At 43.2% G+C, this 25648-nt stretch overlaps 2 protein-coding genes across 2 annotated transcripts; both read right to left on the bottom strand.

Annotated features, from left to right (window-relative positions):
- Positions 1 to 378: 378 nt before the first annotated feature.
- On the bottom strand, positions 379 to 10263 carry LOC310853624 (DNA helicase B-like; the record flags this gene model as incomplete). Its single annotated transcript, XM_083758015.1, has 14 exons — positions 379 to 581; positions 1282 to 1447; positions 1948 to 2297; positions 2817 to 2969; positions 3483 to 3639; positions 4063 to 4122; positions 4216 to 4300; positions 4528 to 4679; positions 4951 to 5089; positions 5758 to 5929; positions 6098 to 7057; positions 7512 to 7804; positions 8440 to 8811; positions 10062 to 10263. The coding sequence occupies 14 exons, from the start codon at positions 10261 to 10263 to the stop codon at positions 465 to 467; spliced, it is 3378 nt and encodes a 1125-aa protein (XP_083614141.1). The 3' UTR covers positions 379 to 464.
- Positions 10264 to 13073: 2810 nt separating this feature from the next.
- Positions 13074 to 25237, bottom strand: irak3 (interleukin-1 receptor-associated kinase 3). Its single transcript, XM_083757433.1, has 14 exons — positions 25093 to 25237; positions 24688 to 24867; positions 24173 to 24240; positions 24001 to 24073; positions 23210 to 23376; positions 21415 to 21479; positions 20457 to 20571; positions 19279 to 19397; positions 18622 to 18826; positions 16845 to 16904; positions 16103 to 16264; positions 14949 to 15170; positions 14408 to 14639; positions 13074 to 13495 (listed from the first exon to the last, which is right to left on the bottom strand). The coding sequence occupies exons 1-14, from the start codon at positions 25232 to 25234 to the stop codon at positions 13371 to 13373; spliced, it is 1935 nt and encodes a 644-aa protein (XP_083613559.1). The 5' UTR covers positions 25235 to 25237; the 3' UTR covers positions 13074 to 13370.
- Between the last annotated feature and the right edge of the window lie 411 nt (positions 25238 to 25648).

A 25648-nucleotide genomic window follows, 5' to 3' on the forward strand; every position in this document is an offset into this window, starting at 1 on the left:
TTGTCAATGCAAAAGTTGTAAAAACAAGAACAAAAATCTTTTGCCACAATATTGTCTTAAACTTGAGCACTTTTGTACAAAGAAAATCGTAAAAAATAATTGATAAAAAGAAAAGTAAATATGTTTGACAAGTTCTGTCTTAGTGTGAACCTTGAGCTTGTTTGTTTTTATCCTGGCTGGGATGCTGGACAAACAGACACGGAGCTCCTCATCAACTGCTCTCAGTCTCTCTCTGCGTTTGTTTTTTATGCAAGTCAGGCTTGAAAAGCTAAGCTCACACAGGTAGGTTGTGGAAAAGGGGAGCAGCACTGCCATTGCGCTGGCTGTGATGGCTGGATATTCTTTGCCAACAAGTCTTAGTGGTACTGCGTACCTAATCATCAACAAAATTAACACTGGTTGTATGGTAGGCATAATGTCTGCAGCGTTGCATTGCCAGAAGGGTGATTTCAGAATTCAGTTCATCATTCAAACAGTTTCTGTCTTTTTGGGAGCTGTTTTATGTGGCTTTTGGGTGTGTTTAGGGAGAGCTGCTGCAGTGCGCAACAACCCAGCGGTGATGGGCCTGTCTGAAGATCCGTCTAGAACAGATACAAAGAAAAGAGTATCATTAGTTTCACGAAAGCATCGTTTGTTTTGAACAGTGCAGATGCCTTTAGTTAAAAGTTCACTTGTTTAACCAGTATCCTGTATAAGTTCTCTCTCCTGATAGGATAAAAACTGTATTTTCTTTTTACTAAAGTGCTGGAGAGATGGGGAGAGGCCTGTTACTAAACACTTAGTAGCAATGATTGGCATATGAATATTTATTAACACTTAATTTAACAATTAATATCACTTGCACACCCTTCTCGACCAGTATATTAACAAGTAATTTCATTGTTATTACGAACTGTTTACTGTAACCGTTACTTTTTGTTCTGTATATCTGTGTGTCATTCAATGTTTCGATGAGTATGAAGGACCCCAATGTAAACAAGCTAATAGGCTTTCTTGGGACTGCAAATAAATGTTTAAAGTTTTAAACGTAAATATAAAATGGTGTCTTATAAACCCACAAGGGTTGGGCACTTTGTGTGCAGGACACGTAAATAAAATAATCAATCATATTCAACCAAATCAAGTAATATTCAGTCATCCTATACCGGTGGTTCTCAAATTGGGGTCCCAGGGTCTGGGTTCCTTGAGGGGTTTTCAAATGGACCATTTCATTGGGATCCTTGAAATTAAAAGCTTTGAGAACCACTGCCCTATTACACAACACTGGCCGCTTGCGCATACCTTTATCTGCTTGGATGGACTTCCAATCGTCACGTCAGAGAGCTGCCTCTTGTTCCTGGGGGAATCTTGAGACATGGCAGGCCTGACCCGACCCAGCTGTTCGTCATCCACCACACCACTGGCATCCAGAGACAGGGCCCTGAGTGGCCCAGACTGCTTCTCTGTGCTATTCATGGAAATAAATTCCATTAAAATACAAACAACTACATTTCTGTTTGGCTTTCAGGCTTTGCAATAGTTTTTTTTGCCAGGTGCAAACCTGGCTTACAGTCACTAGTGGGGATAGTAGCGACCATAAAGACGACTCTAAACACAACCTAGTCATGATTGGCTGCCTCCTAGCGACCTTACTAGCGATCTAGTTATGATTGGCTGCCTCCTACGCCAATGGAAATGTTATGAGCTAACTGGAGCTACAGGAAAGCCATAACAAAACAGTGATTGAACCATCAAAAGAACGTCAGAAACGAACGAAAACAACGGCCGGGAGTTTGTGACAGAGAAACCTACAAGTTAAAAAAACTAAAAATAAATAGGGACAAAAATAAGAAATAATAAAAAAATAAGGGGAAAAGATGTACAACTGGCAGTTATGAATCGAGTGTCATTCTTGTTTAAACTGTCTGCAATCAGCGATTATGTAACAATTGTGACAGACTGGCTTACCTGACAGGGGTCTGTGAGGACAGAGGGGTGGACGGGATGTGGATGAGACCTGTCGCTGTTGACCTCCGGGGTGTGGTGACCGGACTGGAGATGTCTGCCCCTTCGGACCTCCGGGGTGTGGTGACCGGACTGGGGATATCTGCCCCTTCGGCTCTGGACTGAGTCTTCACCAGACACCTCAGTTGTGTCATGCGGGGGATCTCACGTGTCTCGATGGTTGACTTGATGGCTTCTTGCTTGGCTACCACGTACACACGCTTCTGTCCCCTGGTCACAGCCGTGTACATGTGCTTCCAGTTCTCTGGATAGCTGTCTCCCAGCACGTAGACTATGGTCTCATTCTCTGAGCCCTAAGAGGATCGGTACAATAGCATCAGGGAAATGAGGAATCATGTTCAGTTCACAAAACTTGCAAGAAATGGCACAGTGGAATGACCATACAATTATGCAGACCCGTACATGAACCTTTCATTCTGATGCCCTATTTAAAATTTGATATCTTTGTAATTAGAGAAATAAATAAGCAGACATTTTTTGCACACCTACAGATCGGAGAAGACCGTGGGCTAACTAATATAATATGGAAGAAAGGACTGCACTCTTCACTTGCAAGTTGCAACTAAAACATATTTATTCGTAACAGGTTGTTTCTGTGTTGTTTCTAAATACGCTTTACCAGGCTCAAATCAACGAATGATTCCCGAATGGCTGCGGCTCACTGCTCCAAGAGATGGGTCAAATGCGGAGAACAAATTTCACTGTGGTAACGTGTGTCTTTGACGCGTTGTGATCCAAATGACTGAATTCAGTCGTGGCGACTGAGAACTTTAATCCATGTATGTGTACAATATCAATGGTGTGGGTAGTACCTGGAAAGTGTGGATGGTTCTGGCCCAGGCATGCTGCAGTCTGCACTCTCTCTGCAGTTCCCTGAAGTCGGCTGTGATCACCCGCCCATCACCATCGTCCAGGGTGAGATACCGCTTCTTTCTGGAAGAGCCTTCATCACACTTCATCACATCCTGCCAAAGAAACACAGTTCAGTCAGACAAGTCTTAGAATGAATTTAGAATATATTTTTATTGAGCATAATTGAGCTATATATATGAAGCATAGTTTGGCGTCAGGGCTCTGTCTCTAGTCCTTCCCTGTAGTATGAACATTTTAGTTAAGTTACAGGGAATGAATTAAGAAGACCCCCCAGGGGGATCTAGAAACAGAGCCTACAGGTTGATGCTGGGGAGGCGGTGGGATTTGCAAAACTTCATGAGCAGCAGCTTAGCAAGTGAGGCAGAGAAGTTTAAATAGCCGCTCTGATCAGGCAAAGAGTGCATGTGACTAGTCACCTGATCAGATAGGCGCGCTCTTGAGTTGTCTGCCTGAACTAGCTACGCAGGCTGCGCATCATGTATGGTTGAAATTAACGTGTTTGTTTCGTTGCATCCTTGGCCTAAAATGACCAGACACAGTCAACAAAGGACTATTTTATTTCAAGATTACAGATTTAAATGTAATATTAAATACACAATTCAGACCTCCGTGATGGAGAATATCTCTCCGTTACAGAGGCGCACTCGGTCACTGTCTTTCTTCTCAGGGTCTCCCCGTGGATCCTCGTCGTGATGGACGTATCCGTTCCTGGTGCAGCAGACCTTGTCTCCAGGTTGAAACAACGGCTTCATATTGAGATCTCTGCAGGCAAGGAGAAGTGATCACAGAGAAGAGGACAGGTTGAAACAACGGCTTCTTATTGTGATCTCTGCAAAGCTAGGAGAAGCATGGAATAAAGCAAAATAGAATCTCATGACTGTTTAGCTATTATGATTCTGAATCGGATTTGAGACATTAACCTTTTGCTTTTATGACATTTCTGAGACCATGCATGTTTATTTTGAACATGAATGATATTGAGCCAAATTGTATTGAACCGAACATGGCAGATCTGCCATTTTCGGTGCGCAATGTGCCTTCATAGAAGACATGCTGGCTTCTATGGAATCCAAATGACTCATTCATGGCGACTGAGAACTTGAATCCATGGCGAGTGATCACAGAGGAGAGGAAATAGAAGATTGATGTTAAAAGAAGAAGGTATGAGAATATCTAGTCACTCACTTGGTTGGGTGATTGTTGTAATGCTTACAACAAAGTTCATTGATCAGTACAACATCTGACCTGTGAAAATAAAATAATATAAGATATCATATTGACATAATAAATATGTCATTAAATGTTGCTTTTCATTTTTCGATTCTTTGATATCTTTACCTTTTGAAAGAAATGAACTGTGAGGTGCCATCGTTCTTCAAGCCAGGTGCCGAGTCTATCAGTAATTTGACAGCAATCTGTAAGTCTAAAAACAAATATCCTGTACTTTTAATGTACGATACAGTACTTGTAATCTTTCTACCATAAACTTGCTTCTTTAGAGTTCGAATCTATGTTACCCATCTATGTCACCATTTTATTTTTGATACATTTTATTCTGATATAAAATCTTGTATCACTCCAAAATGCATTTCAGTGAAATCAAACTGATTTAGCTATTATATGTCTGAGAATAATACCATGCGTACTCACCATCGTCTGACGCCTGGCTGGTTGTCGGTAGACGTATATGGATAAATCTTTTGTCAGCCGATGCCATCTTGGGGCCGTGGGGGCCCTTCAGATCCACTATAGCATCAAACTCCAGCTGACTGTACGTTGTGTTCGTCCCCATGCATGCAATTCTGGAATTCAAGACGTTTGTCATTAGTAAATGAATGCTGATCAAAGCAGCCTTCTTGTTTCAAAACATTCAAAAAGACTATATATTGGAGAGGTTGTTTTATTATTATAATAATTATTATTATTATTAATTTCTAATGAATAATGACACTCTTAATCGTTTTTATTTTAACCTGGGACAGATTTATTTCGTTATCCGTGGCTTTGACACTGCACTACTTAACACCATGAGGCGGAAAAATTAAGAAAACAGGGATTAAGAAGTATATTTACAGTGCAGCGTTTCTAACAATGAGCTCCGACTCAGCGCGGTGGTTGGTCCTCAACTCGATGGCGCATGAGGGGAGCAGACTTTGGAACAGGTCACACAGGGTGTTGCCAGGCTCGATGCTAGGCAGCTGTCTGACATCACCTGCAAGAAGTAACGCAATAGGGGTTCGAATGTTGTCAGCGTGGCCCGTCAAATGTATATAATAATAAACTAAACATACATGTATGCATGCATATTTAACACCCATCAAAGCACTGAACTGAACGAAACCCCCAGCCCCAGTCAATTTAAGACAAGATGAAGAGAAATCAAGAGGGGAAAAGAAGAGAAGCACTGTTTAAATCTTCCTGTTAGAACAGTCTGGGGGATTCCAGGTGGTCCCCAGCTAAATGCTGGAGAGTTGGTAACCAAATGGACCCTTAACTCTTGAGTGTAAAATTCAAATATTACACTTTTAGTATACACAGTTAACAAATTAGGAAGTCTTCACAATTAGAGAATGTAGAAGAATTGTTATTTTTCTCAACGTTTTCCTGTTATTTCTCCTATGGTACCAACATCGATACAGCATGGAAATGTGGACATATTCTTTAGTTTGGGGTCTAAGAGGCTAAATCTCATCAAATGGTGGTCAGTGACTCAAGATGCGGAATAAATAATGGGCCTTGATATGAAAAGGGTTCAAATGAAAACCAATGTGTTAGAAGTTAGAAAATTAAACTTTATGTATTTCTTGAAATGTTTGCCTACTGTATATGATCACATGCCCAAATTGAGGGAGTAGAAGAGGATGTGTGTGCGGGCCTCACCCAGGAAGATGAACTTCTTGAGCTGGGCGTATTTGGTGAGCAAGAAGAGAACGTCGTACAGGAGCTGAACGCACACCAGGCTGCCCTCGTCCACCACCAGAACACGCACTGACTTGAACCTCCAGTTCTTGGGGTCTCCATTTTTCTTTGTGACCTGGAAGCTCATCGTCACCTTGAAGCATGCGTGTGATGACGAACACATTCAGTTTCCAACAAAAAAGAGACCCCAAAAGATGACAAACATATTTAGTATAGTACAGCCGAAAACAGGAGCGGGTCCTTGGGAAAGTACTATAGAGTGTGAAGTTAGGTTACTTTAAAATGCTCACCAGACCCATACCTGATGCAGAGTGTATGCAGTGAAGCAGGTCTTCTTGGTCAGCAGCGAGGCAGCTCTACCCGTAGGGGCAGTCAACAGAATCTCGTTTTCACCGTGGACCAATTTCTTCCCCTCCTCCTCCACCATCTCCTGGACCTCTCCTTCTAAACGGGAGAGCGACCCCTGGGCTTCGCCGGCGGTGTCATTCTCAAAGTCGGAGCAGGCCTGGTCGATCTCCTCTGTCAGCTGCAACAAGACCGCTTTGAGCACCTCGCTGACCACCGTGGTCTTCCCACACCCGCCTTTTCCGCTGATCACGGTCACCGCGTTGGCGCAGATCATCTCTGCCGCTCGCACCTGGTCTTCATCCAGCTCTATCGGGGGGAGGCTGGGCTCCGATTTGGCCAAAGTCGTCTTTTTGTCGTGAGGCCATCTACCATCTAATTTTCCACTTTCATCACTCCGGTCCGCCACCGCACGCTCCGCATTCAAAGCCTGCATTTTCAACGCACGGCGCTCTACGGCTGCCGCACGCAGCACTTCTCTAGCGTTCAGGGGGATTATCCACGGCTCACCCTCCACCAGGCTGCGCAGGTACCGAGCGATGCCCGTCTCGTAGCGGTGGAAGTTCTGCAGCACCACCTTCCCCTGGTCACGTGCGACCACGCCAATTTCCTTGAGGAACTGAACAGCCTCACATGTCGCCTCGTCTGCCATTCTAGGTCTCAGCTTGTCACACAGGGTCGGTATGAACTTTTTGAAGGGTTGTGTGTAGAGCTCATGAGAGCTCAGTAGAGCTCTACATGGAGCTCTACTGAGCTCCATGTAGGTACTGCCTGTGTTTTTGCAATGTTTCTTCAGGGTGTCGTAGACCCGCAGGGCGTTGCGTTGTAGAAGGGGGATGTCGTCCAGTAGGTCGCAGTCGATGAAGTCCTGGAGCTTGGCCTCACAGCGCGTGAGCTGCAGTTCCTTATTCATCACCTCAAGAAACAGAGAATAATGCCTGATTACAAACACATATTTCCACTCTCATCGATAATCAATAATAGATTTCAATTGCATCTTAAAGGTTCTTTCAGACAGGGAGCGACTGTCGCGCCTGGTAATTAATTTTCAATGAGAGGCAAGCGTTCATTTTGCACGCACGGTATATTGGTAATTATTTGGCTTTTTCAACCTTCCCATGCTTTAATTTTAGACATGTCATTCAAATAAAAACATTTACAAGCTCACAACGCATCGCACTGCGCCATGTTGTGAGCTTGTAGCCTACATCAGCTATTTTTGAAAAACAAATAGAAACCTTAATCAAATCTTTCCAAATTGATGTTGGACAAATGACAAATGTTGGACAGATCGGTAATCAGTGGTCTAGGTACGACTCTCTTAAATTGGGATCGGTCAAGGTCTACCACTAACACAAATGGAGACTTACATAGTTAAATCCCAGTTTCCAAACATCACCAGTTCTTAAGATCTGCTCCAGTTGGTTCAGCAAGCTCAGATCCTCTTCTTGCGAAACTGTATCCATCTCCTGTCCATTCCCGTTCTGTGCGGCCGGGCTGGCTGCTGTAGCTTGTGTGGAGGGAGTGGCTGGTTGTGGGTGGCTTGCTTTCACCCTGGGCTTGCCCTTTGTAAGCAGTTCAAGAAAATGCCGAGGCAACAGTGTCGGCAGGTACGTCATCACTAAAGGATAGAGTGGAGCTGCGTGCACTTGCATCCCTGCAGCTGTGATGCAACAGAATGAGTAGGAAAAACGTGAATTTAAAAATAATAATAATAATAATGTTTTGAAATCGTTTGAAATAGGGACACCAGATTGAAAGAAAAATAATAATAAACAGTGGGTGCAGGGAACCCCAGGGTTTGTTTTGTTTATCTCAAACCAAGGACCACAATGGAAATAAGAGGGCACGATTCACAATGCTGCTCGTAAAAGGAGGATGAGAACACTGTTCTAACAGGAAGATTTAAACAGTGCTTCTCTTCTTTGGTCTTTTCCCCTCTTGATTTCTCTTCATCTTGTCTTAAAGGAGGGTGTATTTGCTCTAAGCGGTGAAGTTGGTCAATAGCAGTTAAACCCTGTAGATAAATAAAACAGTGGCGCAGAGCTGAGGCATCTATTAACACTGCTCTGAAAATGTAACAAAATTGGTTGGAAATAAAGTTATTATTATTATTATAAATCTTCTCTTAAGGGGTCCCTGGCACAAAATCGTTCCAAAACAGGGGTCCACAGCCACAATACCTGCACATACGAATGTGGGGGGGTCCTTGACATTAAAATGTTTAAAACCATTGACCACTCTGTGGGTGAGGACTCGGAGGAGACAAAGTCACTAACTAACTTGCCACCAACATACCTGAGTGTGTGATCCTGGCTCTGAGGCCCTGTGATGCTCCGACATTGCCCCCTTGCTCAAATTCACCAAGGATTTCCATCAGGTTGAAAAAGGTCACGTCTCTGTGTCGTGGCAGCCACTCAAAGAACTGGGCGACATGCTCTGGCGTGCTGACGCCACTCACACTACATGCTGTTAGGAAAAGGGACACCATGGAGCGCCAGCCTTCCCTGTCCAGGTCAGATCGTAGTTTGTAGGAGGGATATCGCCGAACATTTAGCTTGCCCTCCCATCGCCGTACGATGCAGGTGACCTCCCACCATGGACTCTGCAGCGCAAACTGTCCCGACACTTTGTGCCTGAGCCTCTGACCAGATATGTCCTGGAAATTAACTGGAAGAGGTTTGTGTGTGTGTGTGTGTGGGAAGGGGGGGGGATGAGCAGACATGTAACATTTTAAATATGGCTGAAACTACTGTATGGATTATTTTCTTACTGATTATTGTAACGATTCATTTTTTTTTTAATACCGGTAATTGAAGAATCATTTTTTCTTAGGATATGTTTTATGATCAATCAATCCAAAGCATCCGAATCTTGAGTAGGACATGCAAGCGCACAATTTTTTATTTTCTTTATTTTGCATAGGCAATAATGTAATATAGCCCTTATGACATGCCCAAAATAGGGATGCCAGGCTATAGTATAGTAGTCTCTCAGACTGTTGCCTTGCGGGGTCGCTGTTTTCCCGAATATTTGACGATGGGATGGGACCTTATACTCTAACGTATGGGGGCTCCACCGGGCGCGTTGCGTCTCCGTCGCGTGCGTCAAAATACGAACCGGGCAATTTTAATGCAGTAGAGGTTTTTGTATAAACGGCCTTCGATAGTGGAGCACCATTGATTAAAAAGGATTCCCTGACGGTGACGGAGACGCGCCCGGTGGAGCGGGACAGACAGCCACTCAGCCAGGCAAGCGCTTCTCTCAATTGAATAGCCTATACAAAGTAGCCTACAAAGTATCCGATTACTTAAAAGAAATACATTTGCACTTCACACCTCACCTCACCTCCAGCGCGAGTTAAGGTGTCTAGACTTTGTGGGCCTTTGCCCACAAAGTCTAGACAAAGTCTAGATACCTATAGAAGCCTATAGGTATAGAAGACGTTGATTCCAAGTACAAAAGTAGCCTATTGGCATAATATGCCACTACTTATGGTTAAGTAGTCGATCCTGAGTATTCATGGTCCCATTTTCAAAATGTAACAATCTTTTGAAAATAGCAGATCTGCAAGCTCATGTCGTGATGCAACGTAATGTGAGCTAGTTGTAGAATGTAGGCTATAGATCGTCTATTTTCAAATAGCCGAAATATATAGAGAGAGCTTTAGGTTATTGGTTATTAGAGAGTCTCTTAGGCAGGAAAAGAAATATGGAAATAAAAAATAAATTAAAAAAAAACTTGTACTTGAGTTAAGTATGGTTCTTATAGTTACATTACACCTAGGCTATAGTAGCTCTGGACCTCGTTGCCGTCGCGGCAACGGCATTAGAGCTACATTGCATCACTTTACTGTTTGCCCACAAATATTGAGGGGGGCAAAGTAACAAACACATCATCATTCATCACCAACATCATACCTTCATCACGCGAAGGAACAGACGCCGGAAGCATGTGTCCACCAGCCAGTATCTCACTCATGTCCAGGAACTCCGGCTGGTTCTCCTCTGGCTCCTCGTCATCCTCCTCGTCTCCGTCCCCAGCAACCACAGTTGTCGTTTCGGGGGGTAAAATGTAACCGACCAGCTTGATATCCCCTCCAGGAGTCCCCAAAACAGGCATGCTGTTATTAAAGATCTCGGTGCTGTGACAGTGTGACTCCGGGCCAGCAACAAGTCGGCGTTTGTTTTGGTTAGTTAGCCTACTTCGTAGTTCGTACTTTCGTAGCCTACTTGATTTCTTTGCCACAGAATGATGTTTTCATGTTTTGTTCTTAGAGGTGTTGTTATTTAAAGGGTCGTTCCTTTTTAGAGGGGGATGGCGGGGGGGGGGGGCGTTCAACACACAAGCTCCTCCTTTGTGACTCACTCCACTGAGCACTTGTATAGTAGGCTGATTGATTGATGGATATATTTATCAACAGCAGAATTACAGTACATTTAAAGCACAACTCAATACAAAAACTGAATCAAGGCAGAATTAAATGCTGCTATAAGACTTTAATTCATCGATAGAAAGCATCAGGTTAGAAAATGTAATTTATTTATCAATTTCAAGATACTAATCGATTATAAACAGGTCAATATGAAAAAGGGTTAAAAAAAAGACAAGAGCCTACTAAACTACAATACTACAAATAACTAGCCAGGGGGTACCAAAGGTGTCCTTGCTGACAGGGGGAGGCAGAGCCCAATATACCTTATATTCAAAGTTAAACCCTATTAATGGGCATACAATCTACATGTATTTTACGTACAGAACAAATCAGTCCAATACACATAAGGTGCGTGATAAATAATTCGTGAGAAACAATGAGAACGAAAAAATGCTTCTTGTGCAGGTAGAAAACATATACAGCAAGTAACAGCATATTATTATTTCATATCACTTTTTCAAGTCATATCACCAAGTGTAACGTGGTTAATAGTGCTTCCACTTGCCCAGGCATTATATTGTATTGTGATCCAGTGTTCTGTGACTTTAAGCGTTCTGGCAGTTGCCTTTAGGAAATGATGTAACCTACTAGGGCATTCATCAAAAAACCGATTTATCGATTTATCGATAAACGAGTCACGAGTCGACTCATTGCATTCAGAACGCGCCCTTAATTAAAAACCAAATGCAGCTGTGTAGGCTATGTGGCTCTCAGCGCGCGGTGTCCCACTATTGAGACTGGCTGAAGTCTGTTTGAACTGCGCTGTGTCAGAGAAGTAACAGATAGAAGCACGCAAACGTTACCCCCAAACGATATCCCCCTCACCTCCGTGCTGGAAATATAACGTCTGGGTTCCCGAGGCTACATTCATGCTGACGCAATGACTGTCTGTTTCTGGCTAAGCTTTACGCGCAGCGCACATGAACCTCTCCGTCTCCGGTCAGTGCGGGTTGTTGTTTATTTGCATGGCTCAGAAAATGAGTAACAAACTAACATGAGAACGTTATCGAGTTGTGGAGGAGGAGGAGGAGAATAATAATGTTATATCTCTTATTGTGTTCTCGGTGCTGCTGCTGCGCTGTGTGCCAATACCACTACTTTACCTGGATAACATCATCTTTTCATTTTGACATGATTCACATGAAATAATAATCCTGTACCGGAACCGCGTGTAGCGTTTGGTTTCATTAACGCGATCGTCACAAAATAGCCTACAGCTGCTGCTAAAGATACAAAGATTGGACATTTTTAAACGACGCAAAACGACCCCCCCCCCCACTTCAACTTTACTGTCCGACAAGTCGACTGGGAAAAATCTCAAGTCGTTAATGCCCGCACTTCCTATTTCATACTGGCTTTGAAAGCGGTAGGTTTTGTTTATTTTGCTCTGCAGATTATTTAATTTTTTCTCCATTGGGGGCCCATTTTCAAAGTGTTGCCAAATGTACTTAACATGTAATAGGCATGTTTATCTGGGGACTTAGTCCTTCATTCTGGTATGGAATGGTTTTGTAAAACAGGGATGTTTGGTGACACGTAATTGCAAGGCTTTGCACGCCTCAAATGGTATTTTGTTTGATTGTAAGGGCAAGTGGAATTCATTGGGGGAAGAGTGTAACGTGGTTAATAGTGCTTCCACTTGCCCAGGCATTATATTGTATTGTGATCCAGTGTTCTGTGTTCAGGCAGTTGCCTTTAAGGAAATGACGTAACCTACCGCACTTCCTATTTCATACTGGCTTTGAAAGCGGTAGGTTGTGTTTATTTTGCTCTGCAGATTATTTTATTATTTAATGTACCCAAAGTTGTTAAGACACATACTGTGTTTTCATGGTACTGTATCTGCTTTATTTCCAGCAAATGTAATGTGGAAAACGTATACAAGTGAGAGGAGAGCAGTAATTGCCTCGTTGTCTTTTGTGCAGGTACATATTGTATTTATTGTCGGCTATTTCATACTGGCTTTGAAAGCGCAAATGTAATGTGGAAAACGTATACAAGTGAGAGCAGAGCAGTGATTGCCTCGTTGTCTTTTGTGCAGAATAAATCTACTCACTGCTGAGATCCTGGTCCATAGAGCACCGAAGTCTGACGTCACTTTCAGTAGAGGGCGTCAGTCCCCAGGTTCATGTATTTGTTTAGTTGCATTGAAATCCCCATTGAGGCGATTTTAGATCGCCTCATATAACAACTGTGTTTGAAAAATAAACATGTCATCCCGGCCGCTTCACTCATACGGATATGAAGAATCAACTGACTGAGAGAAAACGCTAATGTTACTGCTGCTGAATTAGTTAGATTTTCGCTAGAAGCAGACTGTATCATGAGTGACTGACTGTTGCAAAAGATACAGAGACACCTCCCTGACAATAACGCAGAGACAGCTTGTTTATTGTTGGACCACAACGCTTATAGTAGACGATATTAAGATCACCCCATGTTATTCTCCATAGAGAAATTACTTCCGCGAACCAGGGGAATCGTCGGGATGAGCACTAAGGCCGGAAATACCCTATACTTATTAGATTGAAAATCTGGAGACACGATCATTGACATTTAGCATATTCTCAGTCAACAAGTGTTGGTAAACTATAACGCATTCAATGCATTCATTGCCGTATTAGAATGAGATATTTTCCAAAAATATTAAGAGTGAAAACATCAGTGATACAGGCTCATAGCATGTACTGTAGCAGCTTGCATCTGCTATTGTCAATATGTTTTGACATGTATGTAGTGGAAAGTATCCAAAAATAGAAATATACAAGTAAAGTACAGATACTCAAAACCACTATCATCGTGTCATAGACAGAAGCTCCTCTGTTTTGATTAAGCCCTTGTTGTAGAGATCAAATTTGTTCCTCATTCTCTCCTTCGCTGGGTTCTCTACAATGCCGTGAGAAGGGTAGCCGATGTCATCTGAAACAAGGGAAAGGAAACACCACAACTGACACAAACGTCCATGTGATTGCGTGCGATTAAAATACATTTTAGCCCGGCCCCAAAACCCAAATTGAAGGAATAAATAACAACTCAAGACATACTTCTACACTCTTGCTTTTAGTCAAGCTTTTAAAATTCTTGTTGTTATACCTTTCTTTTTTTTCTCTCGATTGCACTGTAAAGCACTTTGAGCTGCATTATGTGTCATGAAAGGTGCTACTGTATACAAATAAAGTTTTATAATAATAATAATTATTAACTACATCAGATCCATTAGGACGGATGTAGTTGATCTTTTTGCCTGATCTTTTTGCCTTTGTTCCGTCTATGCAAAATGTCATTGTGAATTCAGCGCACACTGATGAACATTATGATTATTGTGGGTATTAATACTGATTATTGTTGTTGTTGTTGTTGTTACTCCACCCCAGAGCAGTATTATTACGATGTGTTGTTCTTGCTTATTGAAAATCGCTCTGGATTAAGAACGTCTGCTAAATGCCTAAATCGGTTCAAGCAGATTTGGCACGAAACGTTTTTCTTTCTTTTTGTTTTTACCATTTGTCGTAACTTGACCTGTACGTGCCCGTTGGCCACCGACTTACTTGGGAACGATGCAACTGGAAATTGCACAGGTGAGAGGACGTGGCCTCATTAGGCCCACTGGCAGAGCCTGGCCAGAGCCTTTTGTGGTGTTTCTGGACAACGGTGTATGCCACAGACTCGAGGCCTGGCACTGCACTCCCTGCGGGGGTGTGGAACATGTGTGTCGAATTTGAAGTTGGTGGGGCGAACTGTTCTCGAGTTACGTGCATTACACACACCCACACACGCACGCACACAGACAGAGACATGGCACATTTATAGTTAGATGAAAACCAAACTCACCGTGAGGTGTGTGGTGGGACTGGTCAGGAGTGAAGCCGTTGGCCATGCAGTCGTCACAGCCAAGCCCGGCCGCCTCCACAGCACAGCTGCACTGCATGGGCCAGCTGTTGTAGAGGTCCACTACTGGCTCCTCCTCCCCGGAGAGCGGTCCGCTCTCCGACTCCTGAGATGGCCGTCCAGGCTTCCCCACACTCGAGTCACGAGTGCTTGAATCGCAGCTCAGGTAGGTAACCTCAAGTGGTGGACAAAAAAATTATATATATATATATATATATATATATATTATATAAGTATCTCTAATAAGTATATTATATAAGTATCTCTTATATAAGTATTATAAGTATTACATTTTATTTATAACTCACGTTACATTTCTGCAAATCACAAAATGCAGCAAAGTACTATAGACGATTAACAGTTTAAATCCACACTAATTATCCATAATGTATAAATGTCCTCGGTCAGGACAACGAGGCCTTTTTGTGGAGGGGTCAGAATAACATTTTAGTCTATAGTGTACTGTCCACCACCAGTTACCAACCTCTGACTGGCTGTATTCACAAGGCCCCGGTTTGGTGGTGGGGGACAGGCCGCTAGGAGCTGGGTGGTGCTCGTCGTCCTCAACAGGAATGCTGGGGCTGTGGTCCACGGCGTAGGCACGCGTCCCTGCGTCCAGCGTGTGTGGCTGGTCGCTGGGTGGGGGGCTCTGGTCGCTGGGCGGGGGGCTCGGCAGAGGAAGAAGCTGGCTTAGCACCTGCAGCACCTGGAGAGATAGCAGTAGTGTTGTTTTTGACAGCAAACTTTGATACTTTTGGTCATAGTCTTTTGAATAATTTTAATTTACTTTTGTTTTAGTCATCATGGCTTAGTTTTCATTTCGTTTTCATTTCACTTTTCCTCAGTGATATAAGGTAGTCGACGAACATTTTTCGTCATAGTTTTAGTCGACGAAATCAACACCAGACAGTAAAGGAACGTCCCTCCCTACTCGATCATATTACAGCGTCACGCGTAAGTGTCAAAACTAGCACTAACACACTCGAAACACGGCACGAAACGATGCGTTTTGAGCTTGTACATCTGCTACTTTTGCTATTTTTTATTAACATTAACAGCTTTGGTCATTTGGTTGTTTCCACCCGACATAGACGATAAAGTGGTTTTGGAGAAGAATAGCGTGTTTGTTATGAGACGCCGACTTTCCAGCTTCCAAAACACATTTCTGCCCGCCCTATACCTTTTCACTTCTGTCATGATAAGGAAGTCAGATACTATCAAAATGCCGGTTAATCTGCAGGTTGCAACACAACACTGCTGACAGGCAATATAACACTGACATCTCCACAGACGATATCAACTCTTCCTCTTAGTGTACTGTATTCCCAGTGGATATGTTAATAATAAACATGTCACAGGGCAAAGAGATTTTACTTTGTCTAGTTCCCAGGCTCAGCCACTGCCAGGGCTGAGTGAAAATGAAATAGCATGTATTTTTATACCTTGGTATACATTTTGTGGAGATATCGTGTTGTGACCATAAAACTATTCAAATGTTTGGGTGTCAAACCACTGTTTAAAGATGAATCTGAAATAGCCACAAGCTATAGTATATCACGATAGCCCAAATCCCAGACGATATCTATCTAATCTCATAATATGATATTATCAATAGATATATTGCCCGGCGCTACTCACAGCCTCACAGTTGGGTCTACTTCGATGGTGGGCTGTACAGTCAAGAGCCAGGCGGAACAGGGAGAGGGAAACAGAGTGGGGCCAGTCCCCCGCCCCACGGTCCAGGAAACACAGGCAGCCGTCCACACCTCCACCCTCCTCCTCCGCAGTTAGGACGTCGTTCTGAGATGGAAGGGTGACAGAGTAGTTGACAGATTGACAGATTTTGTTGAAAAAACAACTACCGTTTTACACTGAGGAAAACGGAATAAAAACTAGATAAAATTAAAAACTAAACCATGATGAATAGAGTAAATACTGTATGTTGACAATTTCAACGAATAAAAACTAGAGACTAAAATGTTAGGAAGAGACCAATGGACAACAGATAGAGTACTAGGAAAAAGTGCCCCTCAGGGCACAGGTCTCCACCACAGGTCAGGTTGTGGCCTCCCGGTGGCGCTATAATAGGCCAATGTGAAAAGGGTGACATTTGTTCTTACACCATTGATGGCAATTGGATGATTTGAGGCATTTCCAAAAATGTGTTTCGCAAAAATCCACCTGTTGGTGGCGCTATAACAGGCCAATGTGAAAAGGGTGAGATATATTCCTCAGCCTAGTAGATAGTAGATATTCTTGGCAAAATTATTTTGTGTAGATGGAAAAAAGTAGCTGGACTTAGTATGGACCCCTGAGTCCCCCTGTCCCCCCTACCTGCCCGCACGCACACACACACACACACACACACACACAGACTCACCAGTAATATACGCTTGGGCTCCTCTATAACCTTCCTTCCCGTTATTGTTTCCATTATGACCTACAGGGAAAGCACATATTTGTATGTAACACAAAATAAAATACAAAGAATTGGAAATTAATTTGTTTATATTTTCAGTGAATAAAGAAGAGATAGATAGATAGATAGATAGATAGATAGATAGATAGATAGATAGATAGATGTTCAGATCTACAAGCTTCGTGCCATGCTGTGAGCTTGTATATCTGCTATATTTGAACAGCCAAGCAACGTCAGATATAGCTAAAATGACACAGACACTTTCCCAGTTTTAGGCCCTCTTTTATCAATCGAGTGTAAAATCTGCCACAGATTCGAGTGCAGGTTTCGTAGTACACCCACGTCGCCACGGCATTTATAAAGTGATCGCAAACAGCTGATCCTTCCTTCATTTCGTTCTGACGTTAATAAATGTGACGGCTGAAATCTATCTGGCACGCCCTATGAAATCAAGCCTCGACCTCGTTTTTGCGACTGAACACATGAAATATGACCTGTGGGAACCATGGAAACCATGGAAAAAAAGTTTCTCCCGTGCCTTGCTGCCCGCCTCACCCACCTCTCTCATACACACACACACACACACACACACACACACACACACACACACACACACACACACCTGCATGAATTAAATAAAGTTGTAGGCCTACCCTGTCTGTTTCCCTCTCACCTCGCTTGCCTTGCTGTCATGTCCACGCAGGCACGCACGCACGCACCTACATGACACGTACATCGACATCGCATCGCCATGAATGGAATTAGTTTGTAGGCTGGCCTATATACATTTTACCCATTCGTGCGCAGTGCACGGCGAAGGCGTGATACTGCGCACTGCTGTGATATTAAAGTCCTGTGGGTGACTCAGTGATGCCTGCATGAGAGATAGGCTATCATGTCGTCAAGGCAGTCATAATCAACGTTTATGTAGTGATTTGATCATTGATGAACGAATCATAAACATATGGATGAAGGCTTGCTTGCATGTGTGCTGGTATGTGTTGGCGACGCACGCCGCGGTCCCGTCCTCCGGACCCCCGAAAATGATCTCGCTTGTATCAGAACTGTCAAAACTGTCAAAACCTGTAAGCACTTATTTAAATGGTGAATGATTAAGCCCCTTACGCCTATAGCCTGCTAGTACTTACTACAAATAGGCAAGCTGTATGCTTGTCATTGTCACTTGGAAATAAAGTCTATTTATGCCTTTTTTTATAATATCATAATCACATATGCATCACCGCATGCGCTCCAAAATCATCTCACAAGTGCGCTCGCATAACAAGGCCAGTAAAGCACTGTTTGATTAAGCACAAACTAATACATTGTAAACATGTTATATTGTTTTTAATTGCACGATTTTAATTACTTGTAAAGTTGGAAATCTCTCTTTTGTTTTTTACATACACATACCGTTTTATATTAACATTTTAGGAGTGAAAACATATGTTTAGATGCCTGTGACAGCGTGTCAGCAGTTCAGACAAGGCTGCTCCGCTTGTGTACGACAGAAAAACAGCCAAGGACAAAGCGTACGCCAGCTGCCGACCAGACATGACTTTTTGTCCTACTCAAGTTCAATTTCAAGCTTTGCCGGAAATGGTAAATGCCGAAAATGTCGGTAATTTTGGCGTGCACCCATATTTTGGCGTACGCATGGTTGATAAATGAGGGCCTTAATGTGGTTAAGATCTGACTAGTATTGCTTATGGAGTTGCTTCTAAACATATGCGCTCACCATTCCGAGGCTGTAGATGTCCAGGCGGAGCGACAGCTTGCCGTCGCGGTTGAACTCGTCAGGCAGGTATCCCAGGTTGCTGTGGGTCCTGGTGTCCAGGGTGATGGTGGTGGTCGAGCTCAAACTGGCCGAGTGTGCCCTGAGGCGGGCCGTCCCGAAGCCGGACAGCTTGGGACGCAGGCGCTCATCCAGTAGGATGTTGGAGCTGCACATAAGTATATGTATATGTATAGGGGCGCGACAGTTGATTGAATTTGTATATTTCACAGTATGTAAAATGGGTACATTTCAAACGAAAGCACACAAGTCTATACAAAAACTGTTACTTTGTGGACGACACCATGATAAAGCACAGACTTGTTTACAACAGGGTCCACCATTTTCAATTCATCGGAAATTTTAAAGACGTACAAATATGCACTTCTATTAAAAAAAACTGGAAATCATCATATGAAGAAAGTAAAAAAGGGAAAAACATGTACAGTATGGGGGAAAAGGGGTGTGGGAGGACTCAGACTTTATTTACGGGGGCCAGTTTCGAATTGCATCCGTAGGTGATTGGACTAGTCCAATTTCACACACAAACACACACACACACACACACACACACAAACACAATTAAAATGAATCGCAATTCTAACGGTGACACAGGCCTACCTGCAGATGTTGCCACAGATCACCGAGCAGGGCTGTGCCTGGTGCAGATGGTGCACAGCCTTCGCTGTTCCCTTGATGACGTCTAGACGCTGCTGCCAGGACAGACGACACGCTCCGCCCTGCGGGACAGACGACAAACGTCATTTTGTTCTGTGAGGAGGGCAGGCCGTTCAGCTTTGCCCAGCTGATGGCTGATGCTCATGATGACACACTCTGGGTTAAGGGCTAAAGAACCATTGAGACCTGAGGACGATTCTACAAATGCCTTCCGTCAGTGGTTCTCAAACCTTTTCGTGAAGTGATTTGTGGTGGGGTTGAAATTATTCAATACTTCAAGATTAGCATATGCACTGTGAGCTTTTGGATCTGCTATTTTGGAGAACCACGTCCACGTTGTTCTAAACCATTGTTCTAAATCCTAAGAGTTTTCTGAAAAATGCAGATGATTTTCCAGTTTTAATGGGTCCAGAATGAAACTAGGACGGCCATTCTCCCTTCGGAGCCACTGCTAGTTTCAGATGTCGTCAGGTCAGCCCTTATCTCATGGCCATGTAATATGGAGCCAGTATGGACATTTCCTACATATTGACGTGGTCAGCTAATGTCCGACATTGCGTTGTCCGACTACTAGCCTGACCTAAGCAGAGACATTTCTGGTCTAGAGGGGCGGGTCGCGCCTCAGAAATGCGCGCACCCTGATTGGATCTCATCGATCTGTCCGTCACCCCCGGCCCCTCCTCTCCCCCCTAGTGCAGCGCTACGTCACATCATTTAGAGCGACGCCCACCCGGAAGGGTTGACTCCCACTTTTAGACTGGTTCAGCCCACGGCTTTTTCCAGGCTTTCATCTTTCGCGCAGACGAAATGAAAGCCTGGGTATCGAGGCTATCCGACTACTAACCCTATTACTACCTCTAACCCTAACCTCAGTCTTAACCGGCCAAGCGGCCATGTAAGTAAAGCATAAAGCAAAGTTGTTTGATAGCACAGTTTCACATTGGTTTAGATTCGGCGGCAGTAGTTTCACTTCCGCGTTTCCTAGTCACCTACACGCAGTAGGTAGTATAGGAAATGTCCATATTGTTCCATTACATGGTCTGATAACGAGCATATTGGTGATTATCGGTTGATAACATCCCTGACTCCGTAGCAGCAGCATACTGTGAAATAAAGCTCACCTGTTTGTGTAGGCGGTCGTAAAGGGACCCGTTTGGGAGGTAAGGGTAGACGAGCCAGCAACGGTCCTCCTCAGAGAAGCAGCCCCATAACTCTAAGATGTTCTGATGCCGGTGTCTGAAGCATAACACAATTACAGAGGGATGAAACCCTGCCTGGGCTGATTTTGAAGTTTGCCGAACAGTTTTCATTAAAAACGTATGTTGCTAAATCAGTGGTGCTCAAAAGTTTTTCATGTCGAGAACCCCCAAATCTATTTGGCCATGGACAGGTGTATATTCAAAGATTTGCACACATTTTAACGTTTTCTTTTTTACACCCACAGCAACGACGTTCAAACGAATGCAGAGCTGTTATGGAAACAAAATGCACGTCACGTGATTCACCCCCAACCTCCCTTTTTCTTTTTCATACATGGTGGCCACACAGGTGAACACACACACCCTTTAGCTAGCCTTACTCAACTGCGAAGCCTGGTCATAACCTTAACAGTCCATACTGTCTCCGACCACCGAACTTTTCGTCGGAAAGATCAGACTTCTCCGAAGTAGAGTTCGGAGAGTCACAACATCTGGGAGTGCAGCTTTCAGAACAGAAATTCGGAGGAATGCGTTTCAGAAGTTGCGAGTGACATGTTGTAGTTGTACCGGAGCTTTCCGACGAAAAGTTCGATGGTCGGAGACAGTATGGACTGCCCTTAAAGCAGAGAGTGCATAGCCGAAGTGTCGGTCCGGAACATCCGTCAGGTGTATTTCCTCCGGATATGATATTTTTCGACCAATCACAAAACTTGTTTCATACACGGCGAATGTAAACAGATTTGTAAAGCGGTCAACGCCATTTAATTTCCTTGAGCGGTACCCATCTGCCACAAATCCTGCTACTTCCGCCAAATTCCAGCATGCCCTTTAGGTTAGTGAAATACAGTAGAATGCTTTTGGAGGGAGATGATATACATACAAACTATGGACCTCAACTTCTCTTCTGAACAGGTCCCACTGTTTCTTCCATGAAGTCTTGTTCACCTGAAGCACAACAAATATGTCATAACCATATGATAATAATGTTACTACCTATAATGATACTATTACTAGCCTACTAATAAATATATAATAATAATAATAAAGCAGCACAATGTGAAATTACATTTTGTCAAATCTGTATGGTAGGTATAAAATACAATACAATTGGGGTGGTTGTATTTTGTCTCACAGCGCTTATATTGACATTTAGATTGTGTCAAAGCCTGGTCATGTCTCACCTAGACACAGGATCTGACATGAATTTTAACTTGAGGGTCAATATTCAATGTATCCCCTGAGCAAGCAGGCATGCTCTTTTAGCTCAAATTCTCAATGTTAAAAATCCAGGGTAGAAGAGGAAAGTTACATAGTGCAGCTTTAAAAACAATGGAAATACATTCATAATAAGAATAAGAATGTGCAATATGTAAAACAGGGCAGCCAAAACCACCACAAGATAATACAATAGTAAACATTATATGGAAGAACCTGGTAAGTAGGCTTTATGTGTATGTATATAACAAGTAAGACGCGCAAACGCGGGAAGCGAACGCAGCTCGTAAATTGCAATAACAACAATTAGAATAATTTTCTACTGTGTGTGTGTGTGGTTGTTTGTGTGTGTGTGTGTGTGTGTGTGTGTGTGAGGGTGTGTGTGTGTGTGTGTGTGTGTGTGCTACAGCTGCGCCCTCTGGTGGCGGGCGGGGGGTGTCACAGCAGGACAGACAGACAGACACACAGACATGATCTGCAGGGTCTCATAGTTAGTGCTCATTGCGTTCGCAACAATTACAATTTACAATTTAGGCATTTAGCAGACACTCTTAATTCCAGAGCGACTTACATTAAGCAAGAACAAAAACGTGGCAATACATCATATACTTAATAAGTAGTTATCATGAATCATACGTAAACTAAGAATGTAACAGTGGAAGGAATATCTATATAATGAAACTACCGGTATGCATATACGGTATACTGCTGTGCTATGTCTACATAAAGTGCTATCTAAGTTACATAAGTTCAGCCTTTGCATACTGTACACCTGTGTGCCGGGGAAGATTGGGAGTGAGTCTGCAGTTCTGATTGTAATGGGAAGTGCATTCCATAGTTTTGGAGCCAGAAGGGAGAAGAGTTTGGGATGTGTGGACTGTTGTCCTGGCGTTTTTAGTGAAGGTACTTCCAGCTTCCCTGCGTTGGCTGATCTGAGTGCGTGGGAGGGCTTGTAGGGTTCGATCAGACTTGCAAGATATGGGGATGCCATACCTTTGGTTGCTTATATGCCAGCATCAGAGTTTTGTATTCTGTGCATGCAGCGACCGGGAGCCAATGGAGGGAGCGGAGAAAGGGGGAGACATGTGAGAATTTTGGCTGGTTGAAAACAAAGCGAGCTGCGGCATTTTGGATCAATTGGAGAGACTTAAATACGCATGCCGGTAGGCCAGAAATGAGGGATTTACAATAGTCAAGTTTTGACATGACCATGTCTGGATAAGGAGCTGGGCTGACCCCTGGGTGAGGAACCGTGTAATTAGTTGAATGTTATAGATAGAGTGTAAACCTACAGGATCGAGTGACGGCTGTAATGTGTGCTTGAGACGAGAGCTGACTGTCCAGGACAATACCAAGGTTTTTTGCTGTTGAGGCTGAGGTTACCAAGGCGTTACTTGTCTATGATAAATCCTACAGTAGTAGTACATCATCCACATATCAAGTTCCCTATTTCATAGTACCTGTTTAAAAAGCTTTACTACAAAGGCTTTACTTCCTCTTTGCCCCTTATATACGTCTGCAAACTGGCCCTCTGCTATCTTCATGTCGTCATGGAAGTCTCTGGTTCCCTCTATGACATCTTGGTATGTGATCAAGTTTAACCCTGCCTCCGTGACAGTAATGTCGGCTGCAAAATGGAAAGCACAGGGGAATCCTTACATGCCCACGTGCACTCATTCATGCAAATACAAACATAAAAGAAAGAAGAAATCAATTGTGAAACATGCAGTGTGAAGTGTGAGTTCTTTCAGTTTCAATGCTGTCACGAGGCATGCACCGCATTGACAGTGGGGTTTTTGTCCTGCATAGAGGAAACTATGCCGCACGACGTTTAATAGCCACCCCCAAAGGAAAATCACCAGCACCAAAATTATAGGAATTGAGAATAAAACGTAAATCCTTTGTGCCCACTGCCCAAGTATAAGGTGACAGGTGAGCTGTTATTTCCTTTTAACAAATCAAGGATTCTAGCCAATCACTTGACCCTTCGATACGGCATTCCACTCCCCTCTTTTGTTACTTCATTCATTGACCAGATCGATAGTACAGTCTGAGTAGGTCGACTCCTTTTTCAATTTGCACTAAAATAACTTGAGATGCTTCAGAATTGGAACGCTATAGGGTTTGGTTTATCAAATGGTCAGAAATAACAGGAAAAAGCCCCGATTTTCCTGTATCAGTATTAAATTATCAGTAATACTGATACATTACTGACAATGTATGTAGACAGTCCGTAGTGCCCGTAGCTTACCCAGACTTAATGGAGGACTTGAGGTCATCTCCCATGGTTGGTGGGGATCCTCATCCGTGCTGATAACTGACGGCTTAAATAAAACGTATACATTCATATTTACACTATACTGCTCATGTTGTTTTTGGTATTTGACATCATAAATAATGCAGTATGATGACATTGTCTCTACCTCTGGTGATGACACATGAGCTGAGGCCTTCGGCTGTTCAGCAATGTGCCCTGCAGGAGCAGCCCAGTCTGAAAAAGAAATGTCACTCAATGGTTATGCTTCTACACCAGTGGTTCCCAACCAGTGGTCCTTGAGGAGTCTCCAGGTGGTCATCAGCAAAACGATGGAGAGTTGGTCAACCTTTATAGATATTTAATCTACACTCTCAAGAGTTACATTATTGTTAAACATCTTAATTTACAAGAAGTCTACATAATTAGAGAATGTAGAATAATTGTTATTTTTAACATTATCAATGTTATCTTTCTCCTATAGATGGTATGCGCATGCTGCATGCATAAAGTGATGAGTGGCAAAGTGAGTTTAACGTTGTTTAACATTTGTTTAATGCAATCAGGTATAGCCTATAGGCCTTTCTGTTTGGCTGTATATGGGCTGTCAAGGCCAGAAACACTTTTTGACACTCAGAAGGCCTTCCCGCATAACTTCAACTTCAGAGTCAAATTAACACTTACCTGGCATAAAAAGCTGTATTGCCCTGTGATGGCCCATGTCCTGCAAAACTTTGATCAGATCTCCTACTGTGGTGAGCTGCTGTGCCCAGGACCACATCAGCTCCCAGGTAGGACTTTTCCCCCTAGCCTCCACCCTCTCTGTGCGACGCACCTCTAGCCAACTTGGTACAATGCGTGCAGCTGAAGAAAGTCATGATTATGTTGTTAATGTTCTTCTGAGAACAAGATTACAACAAATACAAACCACAAGACTACCGGTATCTACATTTTTTATCTGACCGAGATCATATAACCACCACAGTCAGATGGTACCATAAAAGCTAAATGACGGGCGGTCTGAGGAGGCGGATGTTATGATATCTTTTCATAAATCGCAAATGCAGGAAACATTGAAATGCCCCTTACCTAGTTCACGCCATCCAAGTCTATCATCTCCGCTGTCCATTATCTCACAGAAAGTTTTCATCAGAAGGGGTGGCACATCATAAAGCTTAGTGTCCATGTTGACAGCAGATTGCATGGCATGTGTGTCCGTCTGAAATGTCATGCATTTGAATGTCTGTCTGTCTGATTGACTGAGTGAGAGTGGAGTCGACATCCCATGCCCCGGAGCGACGTTTGGTTTGGTCGCTCTATGGATTGGCTAGTTGGTTGTCAAGTAGCCTCGATACCCAGGCTTTCATTTAAGTTGTCAAGCAACCGTTCTAAATGCAGTGTTTCTCAAAAATGGACCCAAAATCAGTGGTGGAAAAAAGTTGCCTAAATTTTCTCTTTTTGTTTTTACTTAAAAGTAATACCATCATGTAGAAATACTCAGTATTAAACATTTACGTAAGTAAAAGTAGGCTACAGAAGAAGGCTAATATTGGCATCAAAATATAGCATAATGCTACTTAAAATTATTCATGCAGAATGTCCCATTTCCGCAGATCTACAACAATGTCACGTGTCCCGTGACATT

This window comes from Protomyctophum parallelum (assembly GCF_964188405.1).
Source record: "Protomyctophum parallelum genome assembly, chromosome: 22".
In the NCBI taxonomy this organism is placed as follows: Eukaryota; Metazoa; Chordata; class Actinopteri; order Myctophiformes; family Myctophidae; genus Protomyctophum; species Protomyctophum parallelum.